At 49.8% G+C, this 22,617-nt stretch overlaps 1 protein-coding gene across 1 annotated transcript in view; it reads left to right on the top strand.

Moving 5' to 3' along the window:
- Positions 1-22,389, top strand: part of fto (FTO alpha-ketoglutarate dependent dioxygenase) — a 98,635-nt gene extending 76,246 nt beyond the window's left edge. Inside the window, exons 9-10 of the mRNA XM_029143554.3 lie at positions 20,443-20,583; positions 20,827-22,389. Of these exons, the coding sequence (XP_028999387.1) occupies positions 20,443-20,583; positions 20,827-20,833 (148 nt within the window). The 3' untranslated portion in view covers positions 20,834-22,389. The remainder of the gene's footprint in view (positions 1-20,442; positions 20,584-20,826) is intronic.
- Positions 22,390-22,617: the final 228 nt, after the last annotated feature.

Below are 22,617 nucleotides of genomic sequence, written 5' to 3'. Positions count from 1 at the left end.
GGAGTAGCCCCTGGAGGCCTTCTCCACGGTGGAGGAAGCCTAGCCCTGCTCTCTGGATCATTACCTTCTATTAGATCAAGAAAACAAGCCTACACACTGAGGCTCTGAGTGACATTGATGGCCCAATTTCCCTCCATCTCTGAGGACCACCTAGGCATATATAAAATAAGGTTATTGTATATATTGGCTCCTCACATCTGAGTGTCAACAGCATCGTTGTCCCTTTTTGTTTTTTTACTTGCAATTGTCCTGCACGTAAAAGGAAATTTCTAATCATGTTGTATCTTTGTGAGACCCACAGGGGTCAGGTTCCATGGTGCATTCAGGGTCAGGGAGTTCCCTTTTTTAACTCTTTGACAACAACCAATGCCTTTCGGATTGCGAGCAAAAAAGCCTGCCTTTAGCGGATATGTGTAGCTTTTGAGAGATGATTTTGTGTAAAGCAGCTTGTAAATGCACCACACATTCTGTTCCCTACTTGTGGTATAAATGACTCTTTACAGTTTGTGAGTGTGTCTGCATTAAGCCGGGGGAACACTACTTCTACTCTGCAGAATGGAAAGTTTTTCAAAATGGCCTCGAGGGTGAAAATCTCTGGCATGTTGTGTCAGTGTACAGAGTGTAAACTGAACTTTTGCAAAGTAATAAGACAAGCTACCAAGGAAAAAGGGCCAGGGACTGTCAGAGATGACTGCTAGTTGTTCATTTGGGATTGCTAATCAGTTTAACAGTTAAGAAGAACGCGACTCATCGACTGCATCCTACATAATCACACACAGCTTATTTTTCATTTACGAAATGATCCAAATACCAAAAAGTCTGATAAACAAGATAAACAACAGTAAATATGATCTTTAAAACTGACAATACGTGATCCTCTTGAATCAAGATGTACCACTCTGCTTAAATTTCTGGAGCTGCATTAGTAATTGTGCAGCCATCTTTGTTTGACGTGTTCACCCAAAAATGCAGCAGCAGCAGCGGCTCATGAGCGTCTGCACGTTTAATAATCTGCTCTCTGTCACTTGCGTTTGTTAGTTATTTTGCATTAACATTGTTCAGGGAGGGAACTCACGCTCTCTGAATGAGCGGCGCTGCAACCCTGGCAGGTCGTTACCGACGTCTGACTGGACCGCTCGCTCGTTTTAGCCCGTGGTCCCGGCGCTGGTCCAACGGTCGAGCAGCAGCGCTACAGCTGTAAGTCGCGTAATTGCCCGGCGCGTCCACAGTGGCCACTGTTCGGCACCCGTCGCAAAGTCCCCGCTCAGCGTTTATTTCCTGCTGATGGCAGCACTCGTTTCCAGGCGTCTGACACGCTAACTCCTGCCCGGCTTGTGTCGGGGAGCTGAAGGCCAGGATGTACACCCACTTTTCCCCCCGCGCCGCGCTCGCCCGCCGACTCCTCCACTAATTGCTTTTAGCCTCCTCGCCCGCGAGTGCGCTCGCGCACAGGCTCGCGCCGGCGCGGGCCCGGGTGGGGTTAGCTTTACGGCACTGCGGTTCTATTTAATCATAGCAGGCGGATGAGGAGGCTTTTCTCTTTATGAAAGGTATTAGAGGAGCAGTGTGTTTTCACTCAGCTTTACACTCTGGCCCCCTTGCTTTTCCTCCCCTGACCTCTGTTACCACGTGCCAAGGAGGAATTTGATAAAGTGACACCGTGCCCCCGCTATCTCTTCCTCTCCCTCCATCTCCCATGTCTGACTCAGATCCTAATAGTGCGTCTGGCAGCTCCGTCCCACCCTCTCATCTCATCAGTGGGGTTGCACCTTTGGGCTGCCCTCGCGTCCCCATCACCAGTTGCCTCGACGTTTGTTTTGCTGCTGAAGCAGCCAGTGAACCGGCAGGTGTGATTCAATCTCCTACATCCTCGGGCTGATGTACGGGACAAAGCCGCCGCCCCGCTACTTCCCGCTCAGCCCGCGTTCTCGGCGCTTTCCTCGCTGAACCTGAACCTTCGGAGAAGGTTTTCTCGTGCCATACATTGTTAGAGCGCACTTTCGTTAGCCGAGGAATCGCACTCTTACAGAATACTCGATCATTCCCTTTTCCCTCTGCATTTTCATGTGACCTATCCCAACCCTAGTTGATCTGTACTGCTTCTACGCAAGGACCCCATTCTCTTTGATCTAGCTAAAGTTACAGAGGGAAGTGAGAAGCACTGGGATGGCGCCAGCAGGAGGGGTTTACATGTACTTTCAACACTGAGAAGCAGGGGATGCTCTTCATTCTGCTTCATGTTGCACCCGGGGACACTCCGCACTTCGCTGGCATACATCAGCACACGCTTGGTCATTAGGCAGATTGACAGTGATTGTCTGGTCCAGAGAGCTGAGGCAGCCTCTGCTCAGCTCAGACGCCTACTTTGAAATGCACACATATAGATTTTGTGTGGGTGAACAGAATTAACAGAAAACGTTACAAGCAAAGGTAATCGATAATGGTGTGAAAGATGTAGCAGACAGTGTGGAAATCACACTTTGGACAGGTTGCTGCTTCATAATTGATTGGGTGAAGCTTTAAGGTTGAGCCCTTTTTCTGTAACTTAAGGGCCGATGGTCAGCGCCTCGCTGCTGCTCACACCTGAAAATAGTGTATAATGCATCACAGCACTAAAGGAGCAGCAGGTGAAAAGGCTACAGAGGTAACTTTGGAGTATGTTTTCTGCTTTTAAGGCCGAGTTGATTGTTGTTTTCTTTGTCTTAGCTTTGACGTGTTGAACAAATGCTCAAGTGTGTAGTTTCTGTTACGTGCAACGTTCAGTCTAGCAGCGTTTTGTTTTGTTCCTTGACCTGTTGGAGGTCAGTGACAAAATGCATTTGACCCCAGAGCTTGAACTGGATCTGATTCCTTTGCTAATATTCTTAGCGTAACATTCTTATTCTTGTGCTTTTAGGTGCAGAAAGGACAAATGTCTTAATGATTCTGGGGAGACTGTGTCCTGTTAATAATCTGTGGCGAGGCTATTTGTTTCTATAATTTAAAGCGTTCTAAATATCCTTGATCGAAAAACAAATTAATAATATATTTATGATTTATGATTTATGATAGACTCCCTTATCTGGATTTCAGGGACTGTAAAATAGCGGAACAAATGTTGCCGTGTACAGTGTTTTGCATTATAGGACGTCTAAGGACCTCAGGAAATAACCCTGGGCTGGCCTATTGATGGCGCAGGCCTGGCGGAGGCCTCCCTCCTGCTCGCTGCGTGTATGTATTTAACCTACCCCACCCATTTTACTGCCTTAGTGCACAAACGCGAGTGGACTAAATTAGGCCAACGCTCTTTTAATACCGCAGAGAGGGGAGAAGCAGCCATTATGAATTATCCTTAATTACAGCCATTTCCTGAACTAATAAAGCTGCTAAATCTTTACTGCAAAGGTTAGTTTACCCAGCATGCATTAAAAGCCACTGTATGTGTCTGTGCCCGTGCTTCTGTGTGTGTGTGTGTGTGTGTGTGTGTGTGTGTGTGTGTGTGTGTGTGTGTGTGTGTGTGTGCGCGCACGTGTAGGTGTGTGAGTTCATGCGTTCAAGCGTGCATACTGGTGATTGGTGTGTGTGTGTGTGTGTGTGTGTGTGTGTGTGTGTGTGTGTAGGCACAGGAGAGCTGGCTGGCAGCACCCATATTCCCATTAATTTCACGTGAGCTCCCTATCACCAGTCACAGATGCCTATAGACACGTAAATGAGTCTCCTGCGAGCGGTGGGCCGCCTCAGCCCGCCAGCTCGGGCCTAATGGGCTGGAAAGCCAGCGTATGTGACGGCAGGAGATGAGGGCCTTATTTACACTGGCAGACATTAGTGGATGGACGCTGATTCACTGATTAACACGTCAGCCTGCCCCCCCCACACACACACACAGACACACACATGCCTCCAGCTTGCGGCCCTTCCGCCTCTGCTCAAACCGTTACGCTCCCGGCATAAATATGGCCGTTTAAACAGAATGAAATGTCCCAGCAGACGCTTCCTTCCCATATGAACTTCCTACGGCAGACACAGCCACACACGCGCGAACACGAAATCCAATGTGGGGACGCGCGGCGGCGGGCTGCTGAGGGGAAGGAAGCCACCGGTGAGTGATAGCTCCCGCGGAAAGATAATGTTTCCCACCCAGCGCCAAGCGAGACGCTGATGGAGGGAGATGACTTTTTGAATGGTTAAGTGGGTGAACGCTGGATCTCAGCCGCGCCGCTTCCCGTCCGCCGCGCCCGCCATCAATCCCTCCTTCCTTTCTGCGCTCTGCCCTCCTCTCTCCTTCCGCCTGCTAGATTGTTTATTGAAAAGGCACGCGGAGGCCAGCGATAAGAGAGGCAAGGCTAATGCCGTGATTTGTGTCAGTCACGCCGTACAATTTGTTACAATTGCGACACTTATCACAATATAATATGTTTATTCTGGTCAATTAGGGGGCGCGGGGAGGCTCCTGCATTTGAAGTGTCACATGCGAGATGGGACAGGGCGAGGGCGATCAAAGGAAATGGAACTAATCTAATTGTACAGCATCTCATGCTGCTGCCCCCTCCACGAGCGCCGCTTTCAGCAGTCAGCCTATAAGCCAGTGCGTCGGCCGAGGAGACGGGGCGCGTGCAGTTCCGGTGACGGCCACACGCTGCTCCGTTGGACTGGCACGCGACAGATACACATTAATCGAAACAAGGAACGCGCCAGTCGTTTTAATTTGTGCGCAGCACCAGTACAAGCTTCTGACGAAGTCATTAGTTATTGGAGCTGGTGCATTTACTCCTATTAAGACACAGATATGTGGAATGCATGGGTGTTTCAGCGTCCTTCTTTTTATTGTGTATTTGTCTGCGTGTGCACGTGAACGCACGCACCCGGACACAGTGCAGCCTGGTCCGTGGATTCCAAAAGTGTCAGAGTCCACATAAAAGCGGGCCGGGCAGGGGAGGCAGGCTGTGTAGCGGACCAGTGCCTCCATCGATCTGAAAGGGTTCATTAGGTAAGTGCTGACATCACAGATTGATGTCTCTTTAAACCAGTGCCTGTCGAGGAGCTGACAAGGAAAATCAGCACTATTGACTCTGTTAGTGGTGAGTGTGTGTGTGTGTTTGTGTGCTTTAGCAGCATTCTGTGGTGCACACAGACACTCGCGGAGTACACCAGTGTCATTTGTGTGTGTGTGTGTGTGTGTGTGTGTGTGTGTGTGTGTGTGTGTGTGTGTGTGTGTGTGTGTGTGTGTGTGTGTGTGTGTGTGTGTGTGTGTGTGTGTGCGTGTGTGTGTGTGTTTCCCCAGGTGCCGCACTAAACACTCTCATCTTCTCTGGGCTCCTTGGGTGTAGGTGTTCGCTAATGTTGCTAGTTATACGCTCAGCCATGCGGCTAAGGAGCCTGTCAGCCCGCTTCTGCCCGCGCGCCACCATCCATCCAGCCACCATCACACAGTGGGGAGGAGATGGAGTGGAAAATGGAGACGAAGCGGGAAGGAAGGAACATTGGGTGGAGGAGTCAGAGAGGGATTGGATGGAAGCTCGCTCCATCTATATTTCATCAGCCCATTTAGGAACTCTGTTTTGTAATTATGTTGTGCAACTTTGTGACTAATTTGGAATCCGGAGAGAATCTCGGTATGAGGCTACAGTTTCCTACGAGGCCTCGAAGCTGATGGTTTAGAATTCTCAATGTGCACGCGTTGAATTCAGAATGACGCTGAAGGAGACGGTGTCTCTTCAGGTGAACGCGGTCGCCTCCACTTGTCGATTGATTCGAGGTGTCGTTTGTATCTGATGCGTTCCTCTAATTAAGATCGGGGGAGGATCGTTGGCATCGAGCGGCGCCACATGCCCATCGTTCGGAGCGGGGAGGGAGCCGGCGTTTGTGTGGACAGGGCGGAAACGGTGAGGGAAATCAAGCCGGTGGGTCGAGCAAAGCCACGGCGCTCCACAGAAACGCTGCCGGTTTCATTTTTGGGTCACCTCAGGTGCAATTTGTGGCAGCTCTTTATTGAGCGTTTTGTCTTATGCATAAGAACAAAGATAGTTTTCATTCAGCATTCTAATAATTGCATCACTTCTGGCTGATGAATTGGTCAATTTTCTGTTTTCCTGTTTCCGCTTTAATAAGCAGTTTGTGTACAGTAGCTGCTGATCTGCCTCTGTTGTAATCCATAATAAAGAGTATTGGATAACTTGTAATAGATGAACAGAGAGCATTGATAACTCAGGATCAGCAGCACATGTTCAATAGTCTTAAGCTGTGATGGTAATACAATAACCTGGTTTTAACAGCGTGGCACCGCATCCTGCTGCTTTAAGTGAAGCATCGATCAGCTCCCTTGGAACATGAACAGGGTGTCTCCGCGTCCACTTGGAATGTCTTTAAACAATCAATAGTCCAAAGAGACAAAGACCAATTAACTTATCACGCTTTTACTCCAGATGGCATATTTTCAAAAACAAGAAAAAGTAAAACAATTTGGAAAGTTTGCCTGCACTTAGTCTGTGCTGAGCACAACGCAAACGTGCCGAGTGTTTGGATTGTGAAATATGCTGAACCTAAGGCACGAATCCCTCCCAGGCCACCATCACTGCAGGCACATCCCCATTGGCTGCCTCCAGGAGATTAAAGAGAATAATTGCCAGCTGATTGGCTGTTTAATTTTTCATGGACCTTTGATGCACGGGGTGTTTGTCTTACCTTTATCAGCAGGAATAATAATGGGATAGAGTTTGACACACTTAAGTAAGAAAAGGGCTTTTTCACAGTTGAGCTGCTGCTCTTTGAAACTCCGTCGCTGTTCATTCCTTTCGGTCCTTTTTACTGTAAAGTGACGGGCGCGGTGTGATACATCACGAACGCGACCGCAGCCATCTCTGCTAAATGCACGGCTCTTGTTCTCCATCGCATCACACTTGGCAGCTCTTTAGTTCTTCTTGTGATTAGTCAGATGAACAGCGTCTGCGTGTCTCGAACGGAGCTTTTCGTGGCGCCGTGCTGATGATGGCGGATGCTCAGAATCATCAGAACCTCAGCTGCGGCGCGACCTGTGTTCTACCGCCGCTCTGGAAGCGGCGCGAAGGTGAAGCGGAGTTGGTTGTGGCAGATCAGGGACAGCTGCAGGTGACAGTGTTGTGTTCACACCTCCGCCAGGTGACACTAATCTCTTCCTGTAGGTGACCTACCTATTAATTCTTCCTGTGTGTGTGTGTGTGTGTGTGTGTGTGTGTGTGTGTGTGTGTGTGTGTGTGCGCAGCCTGATGGCTGCGGCGCATGTCTCCTCTGCGGTTCCGCTTCGGGGGTCCAGGAACGGTGAGCTTCTCACGCTTGTCACTTTGAGGTGGGAGAGCAATCATTTCCTTGGACAACAGTCCCTTCCTCATCCGTGCTTCCCACCCCCTTGGATTAGTTTCTCTCGCTACCAAGGAAATTTGCATCCAAAATATTTCTCGCCCTTCTTTCCTGCCTGTTTTCTTTTCCTCGCGTCGTCTATCATCTGCGCTGCCTCGTCTCTACCCTCCCTGCTTGTTTTCCCCTGGATGCTGTAGAGCATTTTATTACAATTGTCAGAAAGAGTAACAATTCTATTGTGGGGTGATTACGACAGGGTGTTTTACCCACAGATCACCAGAGCAATTAAAATCTGTAAATAAGGCTACCCATGATGCCTCAGTCCAAACAATGGAGTCCCGTAGGAAGTGTTTGTTTGAAGGAGAACTGTGGAAGAGAGAGTTTCTGTCTCTTTGACACTCTTTCTCCGTCTCTCTCTCTCTCTCTCTCTCTCTCTCGCTCGCTCATTAATTAGAGACGTTCCTTCAGGCCAACGCTGCTGTGTCGATGGGCAGCTCTGCACAATCGCGGTGACACATATTTCAGACACAAGATGAAGTTGTTTACTTTTGTGCGGGACTTCATATTACACGCCAAAGATAAAGCGGGCCTAATTGCGCCGGCTGCGGCTGCAACAGAGAGCGGCGCTGCTGAGAGTCACACTCGGACGTGCCGGGGCTGAGACGCAAAAGCCCGACACCTGGAAAAAAAAACGAGGTTTACGGGTAACGAGGGAGGAGGTGGCAAAGGATGGTGGGATTGAGTGTGATGTCCTGTTGTACAGACGTCTCTTTTTCATTTTTTCATTCATTTTCCGCAGTGTTCTGTGTCCACAGTACAGTTGTGCAGGATGATGTCATATCCTTCCGTAGCCTTAGCTTCTTCCTGCTACCGACCACCTGGTTCGCTGTAGTTCGCGTCAAGCGTAGTTTGTGTTTCGTTTTTCTTCGCGGAGACAAAAGAGCTCTTTGTAGTGCGGTTGGGAGACATGTGGAACATGTCGTGTACTCGGTGTCAGGATGTGCGCGTCCCGCTTCCGCCGCCGCCCCCGCCGCGCTTCATGAATTACTCACAGGAGCCGTTCGGGCAGGTTGGAGCGAAGGCACCAGACGGATGGAAGGAGGGACCGTGGGAGCAGTGCGCTGCCAGACTCCGAGGGCCTCACCAGAGGCTATATGCCTTGCTGAGATCCTGTTTACAGTCAGCCGAGGAGCTGCCAGCCACCCATTTCCATAACGCCGCCCGCGGTCCTCGGCGGAAACCCATTTCTCTCTGCCGGAGATGCGCCGCGATACTGCCTGCGCCGCTCCGCGCTCGCTTTGCATTCTGCGCCCTGTGCTTCTCTCTTTTGTTTCCATCTGCTCCCGCTCTCATCTTTACATCGCTCCTTATTCGCCGTGCCTCATTTTCCCACTATCTTCTGCCGCATTCATCTTCTGCTGGCTTTCTTCCAGCCCCGGGCGCCTGGTTTCGTCCTTTCCTGTGATGGTTGCTGTTCCAGCGACATGATGTCACCTGGGGGCCGGCAGTTCATCGGATGGACTGCCTCTCGGGTGCCCTGTGTGTCATTGTGTGCAGGGATGACTCCATTCAAACGCAGTAGTTTCTTTGTTTAGCTCATTTTCATTTGCATCAGTGTAGTTTCATTTATTTTCACTGTCACTGCATTATGCCGTCTTCCACCCAGGTGCATGTCACTGTCATGTCCACTCTGCCGTGCATCTGTGGTCATGCTCCTAGACTCAAACACACCCCAGCGTGATCCTGCCATCTTGAGCCCCCCCCCCCCCGTTCTTTCCTGTCATATGTTTGTGCAGATTTTTTTTCCTGCTTCAGCCACTTGTGTAGTTGCCATGTTCCTGTGCCTGTACATCAGTGAGCATCTGCTCTTTCAACAAGGTCCCTATGGCCTCAAATGTCAGAGCGAGCAGCTGCCAGACAAGTGCATTGTGCAGCCGGCTTGTGTTTCGCCTCCTCCCGTCCCTCCACTTCTTGTTCTGCGATGTTAACTGTGATTGAAAGTAAGTAGGCAGCAGAACGCGGAGGAGCGACGAGGAGAAGAGGCTGCCTTTTAGAGCGCCCGATCCCAGCTCTCGCTGTCGACTGTTCTCCGGGGCTTTGGCGTCAGACAAGGCCTCCCGTGACCTCTCAAGTAAAAACCCACTACAACGAGAAGCCATTTGTCGCTTGTCCCGAACTCGCTCTTCTATGCGCTGTATACCTTGAGATGTGCATCACTCAGAATACAGTCTGTCGCATGGACGGAGGGGGGGGGTCAGCGAAGCAGAAGAGATGGAGGCCGAGGAGACAGGCAGGTAACCCCCAGGGGGGGCCCGGGGGGCAGCAGACCAGGGGTGGCCCCTCCAGCGCTCCCCCAGCTCCGCTCTCAGACACAGCTATTGATTTGTCCAGCGGATCAGACCACAGGTTAGCCGCTCCGCTAAGTACCGCTCTTTTCACCTCCCGCCTCCAAATCCTGGACGTGGGCCCCCGTTTGACGTCAGGCGCCACTACTTCTGTGGCGCCGCCTTCGCCGCTCGTCCCACCTGCACCTCAGAGCGCACGAAGGAGCCATCAGGGGGCACTGTTAGACTCGCTCTTCCACTCCGTGCGTGACCCAACCCAGACCTGGCAGCGCTCCCCTTTGTCTCCTCCTGCGGGCGCAGGAAGCCGCGAGTTCACAGCGGTGGCAGCGCTACGAGCTGTGAGAAAAGGCAGCGCGCGCGTCAATCAACCCTCCACCTCCAGTCCGCGGTCCCAGAAAGTCGGCGTTAATTCAAGCCTAAGGTCGATTCAATCCAAACGGCAGCTTGAAATTTCGCCTGAACTTTTGCTGTATGTGATCAACATGTGTAGTGACGTGTAAAGTTTGAACCTGACAGATGTAGATGGAAGCCGAGTCGAACTTTTGATCACTTTGTGACACTTCATCTCATTTCCAAGCGCGCATGTGATCGAGAGTCAGTCAGCATTACCTGTGTGCTCGCTGACAGGCGGGATGAATCGCGCCTTCAAACGGCCTCGTCGGTGGCACATTAACGCGAGCCGAGCTTCCTGGAGGACTGAATTCTGAGCTGTCACAGGTGGCAGATGAGATAAAGCTACTATGCTGCTCTGCTTGTTTCGTAACATAACCTAACTCATGTTGAGAAGAAAATTGGCACCTGCTTGACACCTATTAAAAAGCCGTTTCGGAGATGTGAGGGAGGGTTGTTGTAACACGTCTTGTATTTTTAATTAAAGCTACCTCCTCTGAGTCACCGGCGGCTTTTTATGTGTCCGAAATGAGAACAGGTGTGAAGGTAAAACAATGAACAGTGAAAGACGACGCATCACCAGGGCGTGGGTGGAACACAACTTCCCACACTGTAATTGCGAGCTCGTATGTCCTTACAAGACATTGCAACATGCTTTATCACTGTTAATTAGAGGACTGCAGTGTACCACAACACAATACCGGCTCGTCACATTGTTTGTGTGTGTTTTTTTCCCCTTGCACTTAGTTTCATGCCATTCATCATGGCAGAAAGCCACACTTGTTAGTGTTTATTAAACTGCTCGTCTGTCAGATGAGGAATTGAGGCCATTACCAGCCATTAAGAACAAAACGCATTCCCAAATTATGGCTACAAGGAAGTGTCTGAATAGAAAAGTCTTCCTTAAAGAATAGCCATATGTCAAAGAAATAACAACATGCATATTCAGTTTATAATGTAAGGTTGGAGCTGAAGCATTAAAGCATTTTTTTGACAGACTGATTGTTGCTTTACATAAGAGAAGATTCCCAGCGTATGTTCAGACGTTTCCCGCACGCGCCGCCTGAAGTGTTAACCATGAATGCAAACGCGGCTTTAGAATGTGGGTCGCGGCTGCAGAACTTCCCAACAACAGCAACAGTAACAGGCGTTGCAGTGCATCCGCACCCAGAACGCGAGGGTGGAAAAGCCCAACAAGCAGAGATTAGGGCAGTTCATGTCACCGTGGAGATTCATAGGAACGCATGAGGAAATGCCTTTGACCTCACCTCAAACTTCAGGCTCTCGCTGGGCTTCTGTCCTCGCAGCTGTGGCAGCTTTGCTCGCAACCAGCACCACTTACCTGCGACATGAACAGGGAGGACAGGGACTAATTGCGGGGACAAATGTTCCCGACTGCAGTTGTTTGGGCCCGGTCCAGGCCTTGTTTATCTCAACCTCTGTTGGCAGTCATACGCACACCACACACACTATGCTCTGATTTTACCAGAGGCGAAGCCCCGCCAACCCCCACTCTCCCTCATCAAAGATTCATAAAGGCAAGGTTCTCAATGATTTTCTGTCTCTTCCCGTATTCACAGCTTGTTGTCCTCACCCTCCCTGTGTTCTGCCAGTCAGACAGCGGAAGTCAGGTGGAATTAGCGCTGAAGTGGCCGCTGGCTCCAAGAGTGCATGTTTGTACGTTAGCATTTGGGTATTTGTGTGTGTGTGTGTGTGTGTGTGTGTGTGTGTGTGTGTGTGTGTGTGTGTGTGTGTGTGTGTGTGTGTGTGTGTGTGTGTGTGTGTGTGTGTGTGTGTGTGTGTGTGTGTACCCATGGGTAGGCCACAGGCAACGGGGCAAGGCAGCGAATGGACAGTGACACGATGCTGTACCAAAAATGTTGGGGGCAAGAGTTCGATCCCCTCCTCGTCTCCTCCCTCCGTGCAGTTTTTTCCGCTCCTCTTTGTCTTCCGCCCCTGAGCCCCGCGCATCGTGGCAGCTTCCACGCTGGATCCAAAACCAGCTCATTCCGAGCCTTCAGTCACCACGCCCAGGGCACACCATCTGTAGCCCTCGGAGTCCTTCCGTGTGTGTGTGTGTGTGTGTGTGTGTGTGGGTGTGTGTGTGTGTGTGTGTGTGTGTGTGTGTGTGTGTGTGTGTGTGTGTGTGTGTGTGTGTGTGCACATCTACCTCCTTGTCTATGCGTGTTCATTTTTGTGCGGGTTTTGAGTGTGTGTGTGTGTGTGTGTGTGTGTGTGTGTGTGTGTGTGTGTGTGTGTGTGTGTGTGTGTGTGTGTGTGTGGAACCCAAACCCCCATGCCTCAGCCTGTTAGTCTTGCTGCTTACCAGGCTTAGCCAGATGAGGGCCACTCAGCCTGGATCTAATTCCTCCGACTCTGGCAGCACTTCACTCCTGGCTCTTTTTTGCCTCTCAAGTGTGCATCTGTGACCTTGGCTGACATCGGAGGGGGTTAAACTGTGGACTTGGAGATGTGGCCACAGTGATTGAGATGTAAGCTGGTTCTTGGATCAGAGCTTCTGCGTCGCCATCTGGGCTTCTGTGGTACCGAAGCAGAGGTTATCCCTTTCTTACTCCCCACAGCTGACCCTGGATCAGCAGTAACGGCAGAGAGTTTAGTAAGAATGATTGGTGGGGCTGCTTGTGCAGAGTGGGTGTGTTTGTGCCATGAGGACAAAAGTCTTTAATAGGGGAAACTAATTAGCAGGGTTGATCTCTGGTACTAACTAGGTGGTAACGCAGGTTTGATCATGTTGAACTCTCTGACTCCTGTGTTTTTCCTTTTGTGCCTGTGTCACCCTTTACTTTGATTTATTTGTTGATTATACATTGAAAACCATCCTGTACTTTGCTCTAATATGGACACCACCTGTGGCACTGTAGACAAAGGGCTGGGCTCCACAAAACAGGCTCCACAGTCGTGCTGGTATTACAGTTAAATCCTGATATTATCACTGTAAACACGACGCTGTGGACTACCTGTTAGACCACAAATAACCTTATTGTCAACACCCCGAACAGCTTCAAATGAGAGATTTACACACACACACACCTCCACAAACATATAAACCAGCTCATTTGCATGGGCAGGTAGCGTATGTGCTCACACACCCACACACACCATTACAGTGTGTTCCCTGACTCATTGTGTGCACTTTTTTTGCATCCTGTTTGCTGCAGCACCTCGGGGCCTGGGCTGGCTGCTCCTCCAAACAAATTGCTGGCTGTTCACGGCGTTTTAAAATGCCGGGGCCCTTTAATTACACTATTTACTTAATAGGGTGAAACACAACTGGTGTTCACGCAGCGGGAGCGCCAGGTGATGCAGAGGTTCGAGCACCTGGCAGGAGGCGCTGCTCCGGCGTGGACACATGAGTGCACACGCGCGCGGTCGTGTGCAATGGTTTGCTACAAGCCTGGAAGGTGAACTTCCTCCAGTGGTGTGTTTTTTCTCTTAAACTTAGAAGAATCTCGGAAACTGCAACAAGGTTACTGTACACTATATCTGTTGCTTGATCCTGTCCTGTCAGCACGATGAGCGATAGTTGAACTCACTGACTTAGTGTAAATACCTTTGTGGGAATGTGAACATCTTCTGTCTTTGTGCCACTCCTTTGTTTGTTCGTTGAAGGCTAATGAAAAGACACCAGATACATTCCAGAAGCATGCAAGGTACAGCTGTAATAAGTCATCGATCATCTGTCAGTTCTGATTGATGGAGGAAATAACCTAGTGCTGTCCCACTTGCTGTAAATAGTTAAGATTCATGTCTTTATTAGCGCTGCTCTGATCCTTAGACATACAGTTTGAACCCGATTCCCGGTTGACTCTTTGGAGCGAGCGCCTGAATTCAGTGTCTCCCCTTTTTACGCTTTCCTGAAACCCAATATCTGTTGTGCAACAGTTTGAAGCTTCTGTCTCACAGTTTAGCTTCACACAAAGACTTCAGAACTCAACACCACATTCCCCGGAGCCAGAAAGATGCCTTGGAACCACGCAACTGGAGTTACAATGGGCTATAATTAGCGAGGCCGGCTTGACCCCTGCCTTTGTCGTCCCAAGACAGGTGGGAGTTGTGCCCGCGTGCGATCGACCTCATCACGTGACCGGGGGTCAGGTGTCGTCCAGCGGCTCTGCTGCGGAGCTGTTGAGTCCGGCCTCATCCATCACCGGCTCTATTGCAGCGTTCAGACGATGCCCACGAGGCACTGGGAGGCGGAGGGGGGGGGGCACGCGATGGATGGATGGATGGGAGGGGATGAGGGTTAAGGAGCGATCGCTTTGCAAGAACACTCGCGCAACAACAACTTTCCGCGGCGACGCCGCGTCGTTGCGCCAGCGAGCGAAGAGTTAGTGCTCCCAGCGCCGCACTAACACTCGTCCCGTTCCCTAACAGCAGATTTACAGCCGCCAAACGCCGCACTGTAAGAGAAAAAACACAGTCATTTGCAGGCACGTAACCTCTTTACCCTCACCATCAAGACCTGGTGTTGCTCCATGTTCTCTCCTGGGCTTTATAAATAAACGGCGTCATCAGGAAAAACTCCAGTATCTCTTCAGAAGCAGCCCTCATTAGGTCTGTCTGTATATATCACAATGTTTCACTCCGGTATTTGGTCATGTGCGGCTCATTTGGGACGATGATTGAGGGGCTTGTTGTGTTGATCTAGGCAGACGTCCCTCCTCGGCGTTGCAGTACTCGGGGGTGTGTCCAAAGTAAACACTTTGTGTTGCCGTGTTGTTTACTCCTTATTTTACCGAAAACCCGCTGCTCCTGTTGACCTTTAGCCTGGCAGAGGTGGCAAGTAGGCCGAAAGGCGCAGCCGCCGTCATTTGTCTGAGAGAGACACACACAAGCTTCGTTTCCCTCTCAAACAGGCACCTGGATGCCGTCTCTCACTCTTTCTTACTTACTCTGTTGCCGTTCCTCAGACATACACACCAGCACCGTGTCTGTCTAACACAGATCCATAGCCTCGGGGGGTGATCTGTCTCTTCACCCTTTGTCCAACGACCAAATGGCCAGGAGGGCTCTAACTATTTGTCCTCTTCCTGCCTCCTTTTTTATTAGAACCTGATTGCATTTGAACAATAGTTGTCCGCACGTAAATTCTGCGCCTGCGTCGACGTCGGGCCACATTCCATCCCCGTCGCCCGAGGAGCAGCAGGAGCAGGCCGCGGTGTAATTTGTTACGCTGTTAAACACCTAATGGACGTCCACCTGGTTTTTGAGAATAGTAGCTGCACTTCAGGAGCTCGCCTCCTTTGCTCTGCCAGACTACAATAGTGTTTTATTGCCAGCAATTATTAAGGCTGTTTAGAGGCTACCTGCCTGTGTGTGCGTGTGTGTGTGTGTTCTAGACGGGGCACCCAGCAGAACCACATCAAACGCCCTGGATGGCAAACAGGCGGGGGACGTGCAGGTGTAATAAACCTTCGCTGTCTGCACCTCGCTCTGTGTACGGCGCGTGGACTTGATGAAAACTTAGGAGTCCTGCGCTCCCAACTGGCTGGAGATGCCAGTAATGAGTCCTATTTGTTTCATGTGGTTTAATGAGCAGCCCAGACCGCAGCTGGCAGGAGGGAGACCTCACAGCGTCTGAGGAAGGGGCTGCCCCACCCAGTGCTCGGCACCGTCACGGTGGCGCGTGGACCAGGCAAGGAGGTGGTGGTGGTGGTGGTGGTGCCCACCTCGTCTCGGACCCCCTCTGCTGCTAATGCGCTTCAGTGTGGCTTCGACAACCATTAATTAAAGGGAACGGGGGTGCATCAGATGTTAGTTTTATTAGCCCGGGCTCCTTAGAGGGAATCAAAATGAAAGGAACATATGTCGTGCATTTGATGACGCCCCCTCCTTCTCTCTGTTTCTTTTTTTTCTCCCCACAATTGCCCACCTCACACACTCACAAAGTGTACAGTCAGCAGCTGTCTGCAGACACAATAGCATGTGATTGATCCTGAGGAAATGGTTAAGACGCGTCTCTGCCCACACTTTCTGGCTGACTGCTCTGCATTTATTGCCGAATGTGGCAGTGATTGGGATAATGGGAGCCGGGGCGGCGGGCAGGGATTGGATCTGCTGGTTCTCTGATCTGCTGGTTCTCCGATCTGCTGGTTCTCCGATCTGCTGGTTCTCAGATCTGCTGGTTCTCTGATCTGCTGGTTCTCCGATCTGCTGGTTCTCAGATCTGCTGGTTCCCTGATCTGCTCCTTCTCCGATCTGCTGGTTCTCCCGTTCGCAGGCTTGGGTGGTGCAGGATGGGATCCAGAGCTTGACAGTTCACAGGTTGGGCCTTGTTCTGGAAAGTCTGCCTGTTCTACTGGCCTCTGCGTGACATCACCGCTGTGTTGCACAACACAGTAGACAGATAAGCATGTAGGCTAGCGCTATCTCTCTGCCTCTGCCTCGCACACAAAGACAGATGTGCTCAATCGCTCGCTTCTTACACAACTTTGCATAAACACAGAATGTACATGGATAATGTACTGATTTCTTTCTTTGCAGTGTTTGAGACACTGTTTGATTGCATGCTCTACCTTCGGGGCACGCTGATTTATGAGACACATGTCTGTTTTTTCATGACTTGTTTGATTGCATTCTCAGCTATTGGGCACTCTGGTTGCCAAAACCATAAAACCTCACACCTGCACAGAATCTCTAGAGCGTTAGAAGGAACACAAGCAGGGCATGAGGAAGCAGGTGATCTTAGGTATTTGGCTTCCCTTGATGTGCACACACACAGAATACAGCTCAGAGCTGACACCAATGATTGATTCATTTTCCGCTTCATTGCATCTTCCCGTACTTTTTGCTTTGGCTAATGTGCCACATACTGTACCTGAGGACATTCTCAGTGTGTTACTCATTCAAATTCTGTGAAATTTTACGCAGAACTTTACATCAAATAATTCAAAGAATATTTAAAGGCCACACCTTTACTATGAAACTCAGATACATAAAACCTTTTCAAAGCTTTCTCCCAGTGCAGCATGGATCCACCCATGTCCTAATGTGATGTCCCGACTCAAGCTGCCCAAGCCGACTGGTCCCAAGTGGTTACAAATGACCTCCTGTAGCAATAATGCAATAAGTGTTGTCTCCTATCTATGTTCTCCGGGTTCTTTTTCACTTGGCCTGACACAATTGTGCATTTATCAGTGTAATTGCATGAGTCGGAAGCGCTGATGTTGTCTATTAGGCGGATTTCCATCCTGTTAAGAGCTGAGGGCCTTTTAATGTATGCCCCTGCTCGAGTGTACCGCCGCACAATTACGCAGCAGCCACAGATTGCGCTGCCTTGTGAAATAGATGATGGCGATGATAGCGATGACAGCGACGCTATTGGAACACCGCACGCTCGTCAACAAAGAGCCTTTTAGAGGGAGCCGATTGAAAAAACAAAGTGAAACTAAAGTTAATCATTTTATTCACACGCCTCTCTCTACCTTCCTCCCTCCCTTCTTCCTGTATCTCTCTATCTGGCTCTTCCTTTCCTTTCTTTAACCAAGCGATGGAGCCCGGACCGTGGGGGGGGTGGAAATCGATGGGGAGCGCATTACAGTAAAACGTATTGATTAGGAGACCTGCGAGCACTGTGTTGGTCGCAGAGATGGTGGAATGATGCAATGCTTAAAGGAATTTATCCTTTGACTTTTACATTAACCTTTTATTGACTGCTTTGCCTGTCTATAATTAACACTCACTTTAGCTAAAGTGGTTAGTTTAAGCGCAAAGGGGGCTCCGGCCCTTATTGCAGCCGGGGCCGCGGAGCTGCCGCCCCAGCCGCAGTTCAAGTGCACTGTGCCGCATGGAGGAAAAGGCCTCTGTGGAATAGAGGCGATAGAATCCCAGATACCTTTCACATTAGCATACCATTTGAGCAGGGCCCTGGCAGGCTATAAGGTTTCAGGGCAAATTGAAATGAGTGATTGTATTGCCAATCTCTCTTGACCGAGTGCCAGATGGGATAGTTAGGCCCATATCTGTCTGGGGTTAATCCATTGGAACAGCTTGGACTCACAAACACATTCTCTCCCTTCTCGCAGAATCCCCCCCCCCCCCCCCCCCCCCAACCCTCCGCCTGCCCCCGTTACGCACCTCTTTGTCTTTGACCTTAACTTTAAGGTGGGCTGTTTTACCATGGGAACGTCTTTCGGCGAGCCGTGTTTGTACGCTACTGTGGCTTACACTGAAATTCTAGCGAGAGCCCTGGGGAGCTTAAGGCACCTCGCTTGATATTGACTTTTTGTTTGGTTCCATTTTAGCAGTCAAGGGACGGCGCTCTGTGAACAGTGGCAGATTGTGTAAAAATGTGTGCTGAATTACCTCCACCGTATTATCTTTGATAGTCTTCCCGTCTTGCTATCTTTTATATCTCTGGTAAACCAGGAGCCTTCTATTTGCAAGCTAATGTTCCAAGATCCCCTGTCAGATAAACGAATCAGCGCGCGTTGAAGGCGGTCGGTCAGGGTTTTACAGTATGTAGCCTTTCCATTAGGAGTCAGGGCAGCAGCGGAGAGCGGAGTGTTTTCTCTCATAGCTCCGCTGGATGAATACTTAATCACAGCAAATCAAAGGCCTGGGTTCCCTTGGCCTGTGGTGTCCTCAAGCTGATGTCAGCAGAAGCTGTGTGTGTGTGTGTGTGTGTGTGTGTGTGTGTGTGTGTGTGTGTGTGTGTGTGTGTGTGCCTTCTGGTTCTCACTCACACATTCTCCAGATATGTATGCCAGCCATGTCCTCCTTCTCCTCCTCCTCCTCCTCCTCTGAAGTGGCGCTTCCTTTAATTCGCACCCTAAATAAATGATGAGAACATTTAAACACACGGCTCGTCGCAAAGCCCCAAGGTCGCCTAATCGTATTATTTATGAAGTGATGTGCTACATAATGGTACTTAGTGCATGTTAACAGATGCTATTATCAGGCCCTGATCCAGAGCGCACAAGATATATTGGAACAGTGGATGTTAATGCTGCTCCTCACCACCGTAATGCAGCAGCTCTTTAAAGGGCTAACCGCACCAAAACGCAGCACTTAGGCCGAGTGCCAGTTGAACATTAAGAGGCTCCCGCGAAAATATATAACCACAAATTGTGGCAGGCCCCGGCTGTCCCCTGACAACTTAAACATCCCCTCATCCCATCCATAACTGACCCCCCTGCCCCTCCCCGTGGCTCCCTCCCGGACGCCCCCCCGCAGTCTCTGGCCACAGGGCGGTGGTGGTCGTGTGTGTGGATGCGGAGCGCGGTTATGACAGACGCCGCTGTAGTAGCGGAGTGAGGAGGAAACCCTCGTGCCACCGCTCAAACACGCGCGCGACCGTCCAAATGCCAGCCTCCGACTCTCCCGCTTGCACCTCGGGGTCAGGGGTCACCCTCATCTGTCAAGAAGCTCAGGGAGCGTAGATTTACACTGACAGCAGAGAGCAGCACCAAGTCGCCGCGGTAAATATTTACACTGGTCTGACAAAAGATGTGGCGGAGGTCTGCGGGGGTTCCAGAGGCTGTAGAAATCACAAGTCAACGGCGTGTAATTAGAACAGTGACCTGTTAGGACGTGATTCCTCACTGTGCTTCACCATTGCTACATCACGGTGCCAGGCTCTTGTAAAAGCATCCTGCTGTGTGCGTCTCTGTGTGTGTAATGAACAGAGCCTAGATTAATCATGATACGTCGTCCGCTGCGGCCAATTGCAGCTGTAGAAAGACAAATTATTATTATTATTATTAATCAGCGTCTGCTTTACGGGCTTGAAACTTTGAAGGTTGCACAGAGGGAAGAAGCGCGAGCCGAATAAAGATCAATTATTTCAATATTCCTAAAATTTGTGCAAGAAACCGAAGTGAAGTGGAGCCTCGTATGGTTTCCTTTGTACACGCAGACACTCTTACTCTCTCATATCCTGGAGGCTTTAATTATGGCCAGTATAATTAGGAGTCATAAAAAGGAGAGGAAACACACAAGCTGCCTGCCTTCTGGTCAAACACAGCTTAGTGTGTTTAAGGAGAGGTTAACACACACACACCAGTGACTCAACAACTTGACATTTGTGGGAATGGCCCCTTCAAAGCCCCCAGATAGACAGACAGAGAGACAGACACACACACACACACACACACACACACACACACACACACACACACACACACACACACACACACACACACACACACACACACACACACACACACACAGACCATCAGCAGCCACGGACTCAAACTCTCTGACGCAGTTATGATGGATACAGAAATCACCTAAAATGCTGTTGTGTCAAGTCAACATCTATTAGGAGTAAAACACTGCAGTGTTTAAAGGGCGGCCTGCGATGTGTTTACTGCGTCGGTTTAATGGGGAGGAGGAGTTAACGGGTTTTGTTTGTTCCTGTGTCCTGTCGCCTCAGGTGCCACTCGAGTCTGGCCCAGACGTTACCCCCAGAGGAGGCCCCAGTGGACCGGCCCTTCTGGGGAGTCGACGACCCCGGCATGCCGTTGCCCTTTGACCTGGCTGACATCATCAACAGAGTGGAGTCGCTGCTCTGGAGGTGGGCCCCGTGGAGATGTGCTTGTGTACACAGACACATACATAACCCAGGCAGCATGCACTCACTCACAGGTGGTGAGACCATCATTTGTTACTCGCCTGCGGTTTATTGCTCACCTTTTTATTATATTACAGATGAAAAACAGATTTTATCCTCCTATAATTTAGGATATAAAACAGCACAGCCTCTTAATTTTGTTAGTCTTGAGGTTTGATAAAGTCCTAAACCTGTTTGTTTCTACAGGATGTGAAGCACAGCTACATGAAGCAACAAAAGGCAGGAAAACCCACCAGCTTATTTCTGAAGCGCCCCCACATCAGAGGGGACAGACCACTGAAGACGGCTTCGTTGTTACCCCGACAGGATCAAGTTCATCTAGATTGGGGCGTCTACATCCACCCCCCGCACACCCAACCCCACACACCCCCACCCACACCCGCTCCACCACCCTGACTGACCCCGGCACCGCAGGTTGGATCGGGCCGGAAGGAAACCAAAACATCCCAATAGCAACCCGACTAGTGCTTCAGTAACATGCTAACAACCAACGCAAGCTTAGCGACGAGCTAGTAGTGTCACAATGGTCTAACAAAGCATAAGTGGAACCTGCATCTCAGTGTTAGCATACATTGTGCAAGTATTTATTATTTCGGTGTAATCTTAATCTCATGTAACCCAGTCATGCTTTTATCGATTGATTGACTCATTCTCAGTAGCCACAGTACAGTACATGCATATATGCTTTCTATCTGTCACTCAGTGTTATAATACAGTATAGAATGGTAAAACCAATTCCAACTTTGCTCACATGCTATTGCATTCTCCACTTGGTGTATGGTGTAAACCCCCCGTTTCCCGTGTTCTGATGTGTAATGAGCATAAAGGAAGAGACCAAAGGAAGATTATAAGTGAGATATGAATGTCACCCCATAAAGAACATGAAGAATGTGTTTGTTTGGTGTTGGTGTTTGCAGTGTGAGTGTCTGAGAGCGTGTGTGTGTGTGTGTGTGTGTGTGTGTGTGTGTGTGTGTGTGTTCGCCCGTCGGCCCGTGTGTTTGTGCCCGGTTGCATTCTCGCTCTCCCACAGGTCCACGTGGAGACACGTGTGTTTGTGTGTTTGCATGTGTGTGTGTGTGTGCGATAGCGGGTGCTTGAGCCGTCAGGCAGCCTGCCAGTTGTTTGTTCTCCAAGATGCGCATATGAAGAAACAGAGACGAGCAGCGGGGCCCCCTCTGCCTCTCCTCTGATGAAAGGCAGCACTGATAGAATGACCCGGAACACAACCGCCGTTTCACATAATTACAGCTGTTCAATCGCTTTTAATTACTCTTAAAGTGTGTAGAGCACCACATTCCCCTGTAATGCTGCAGGCCATCCAAGAGAGAGAGAGAGAGAAAGATCCGGCGCTTCTGACAAAATCCACTTTCATAAAAGCTAAAAAGGGTGGAAAAGGGGGCCGACGTCAAAGCAGTGTAGCAGCCCTCCTCGTTTGATTTCTTTCTCTATCTAGTTCATGATGAAGTAGAGACGCTGTTTACTATTAAAAATGCAGAATGCACTCCTTTTTTTACTTCTGAAGTTTTTTCCAAGATGTTAATGGTTGCCAAATGCTGTTCTTCTTGCTTCTTCTTTTGCTGCGCCTCTGTTGTTTGTTGTTGTCAGAGAGATTTGTTTGTAGATTGCCAGTAGCGTTGACTTGTTTAAATCACTCTGTGCTCCCTGCACCACAGCTTGTCTGTTTGAAGCAATAGGAATGGCAGTAAATAAAAAAAGCAAAAAAAAAAAAAACAGTGTTTTATCCAACAACCTGCGTCCCCTCTGTTTTGTGACTGCCTTTTGTCAGTTTTTTTTTTTTAATTCCTGGTGGATGTAAGCTGTGTTTAAGCTTCAACGCTGAATTCATTCGCTGAATGTTTAATACGTACCTCGAACCTGCGGATAAAAGACCGCGGCAACAGTCAGAGATCTTCTATTTCGTGGGGTAACTCAGCACATTGACGTTGACAGTAGGCCTACAAATAACTTCCAGTAACA

The sequence above is a fragment of the Betta splendens genome, chromosome 3 (genome assembly GCF_900634795.4).
Source record: "Betta splendens chromosome 3, fBetSpl5.4, whole genome shotgun sequence".
NCBI lineage: Eukaryota > Metazoa > Chordata > Actinopteri > Anabantiformes > Osphronemidae > Betta > Betta splendens.
This window is presented reverse-complemented; position numbering and strand designations above follow the sequence as displayed.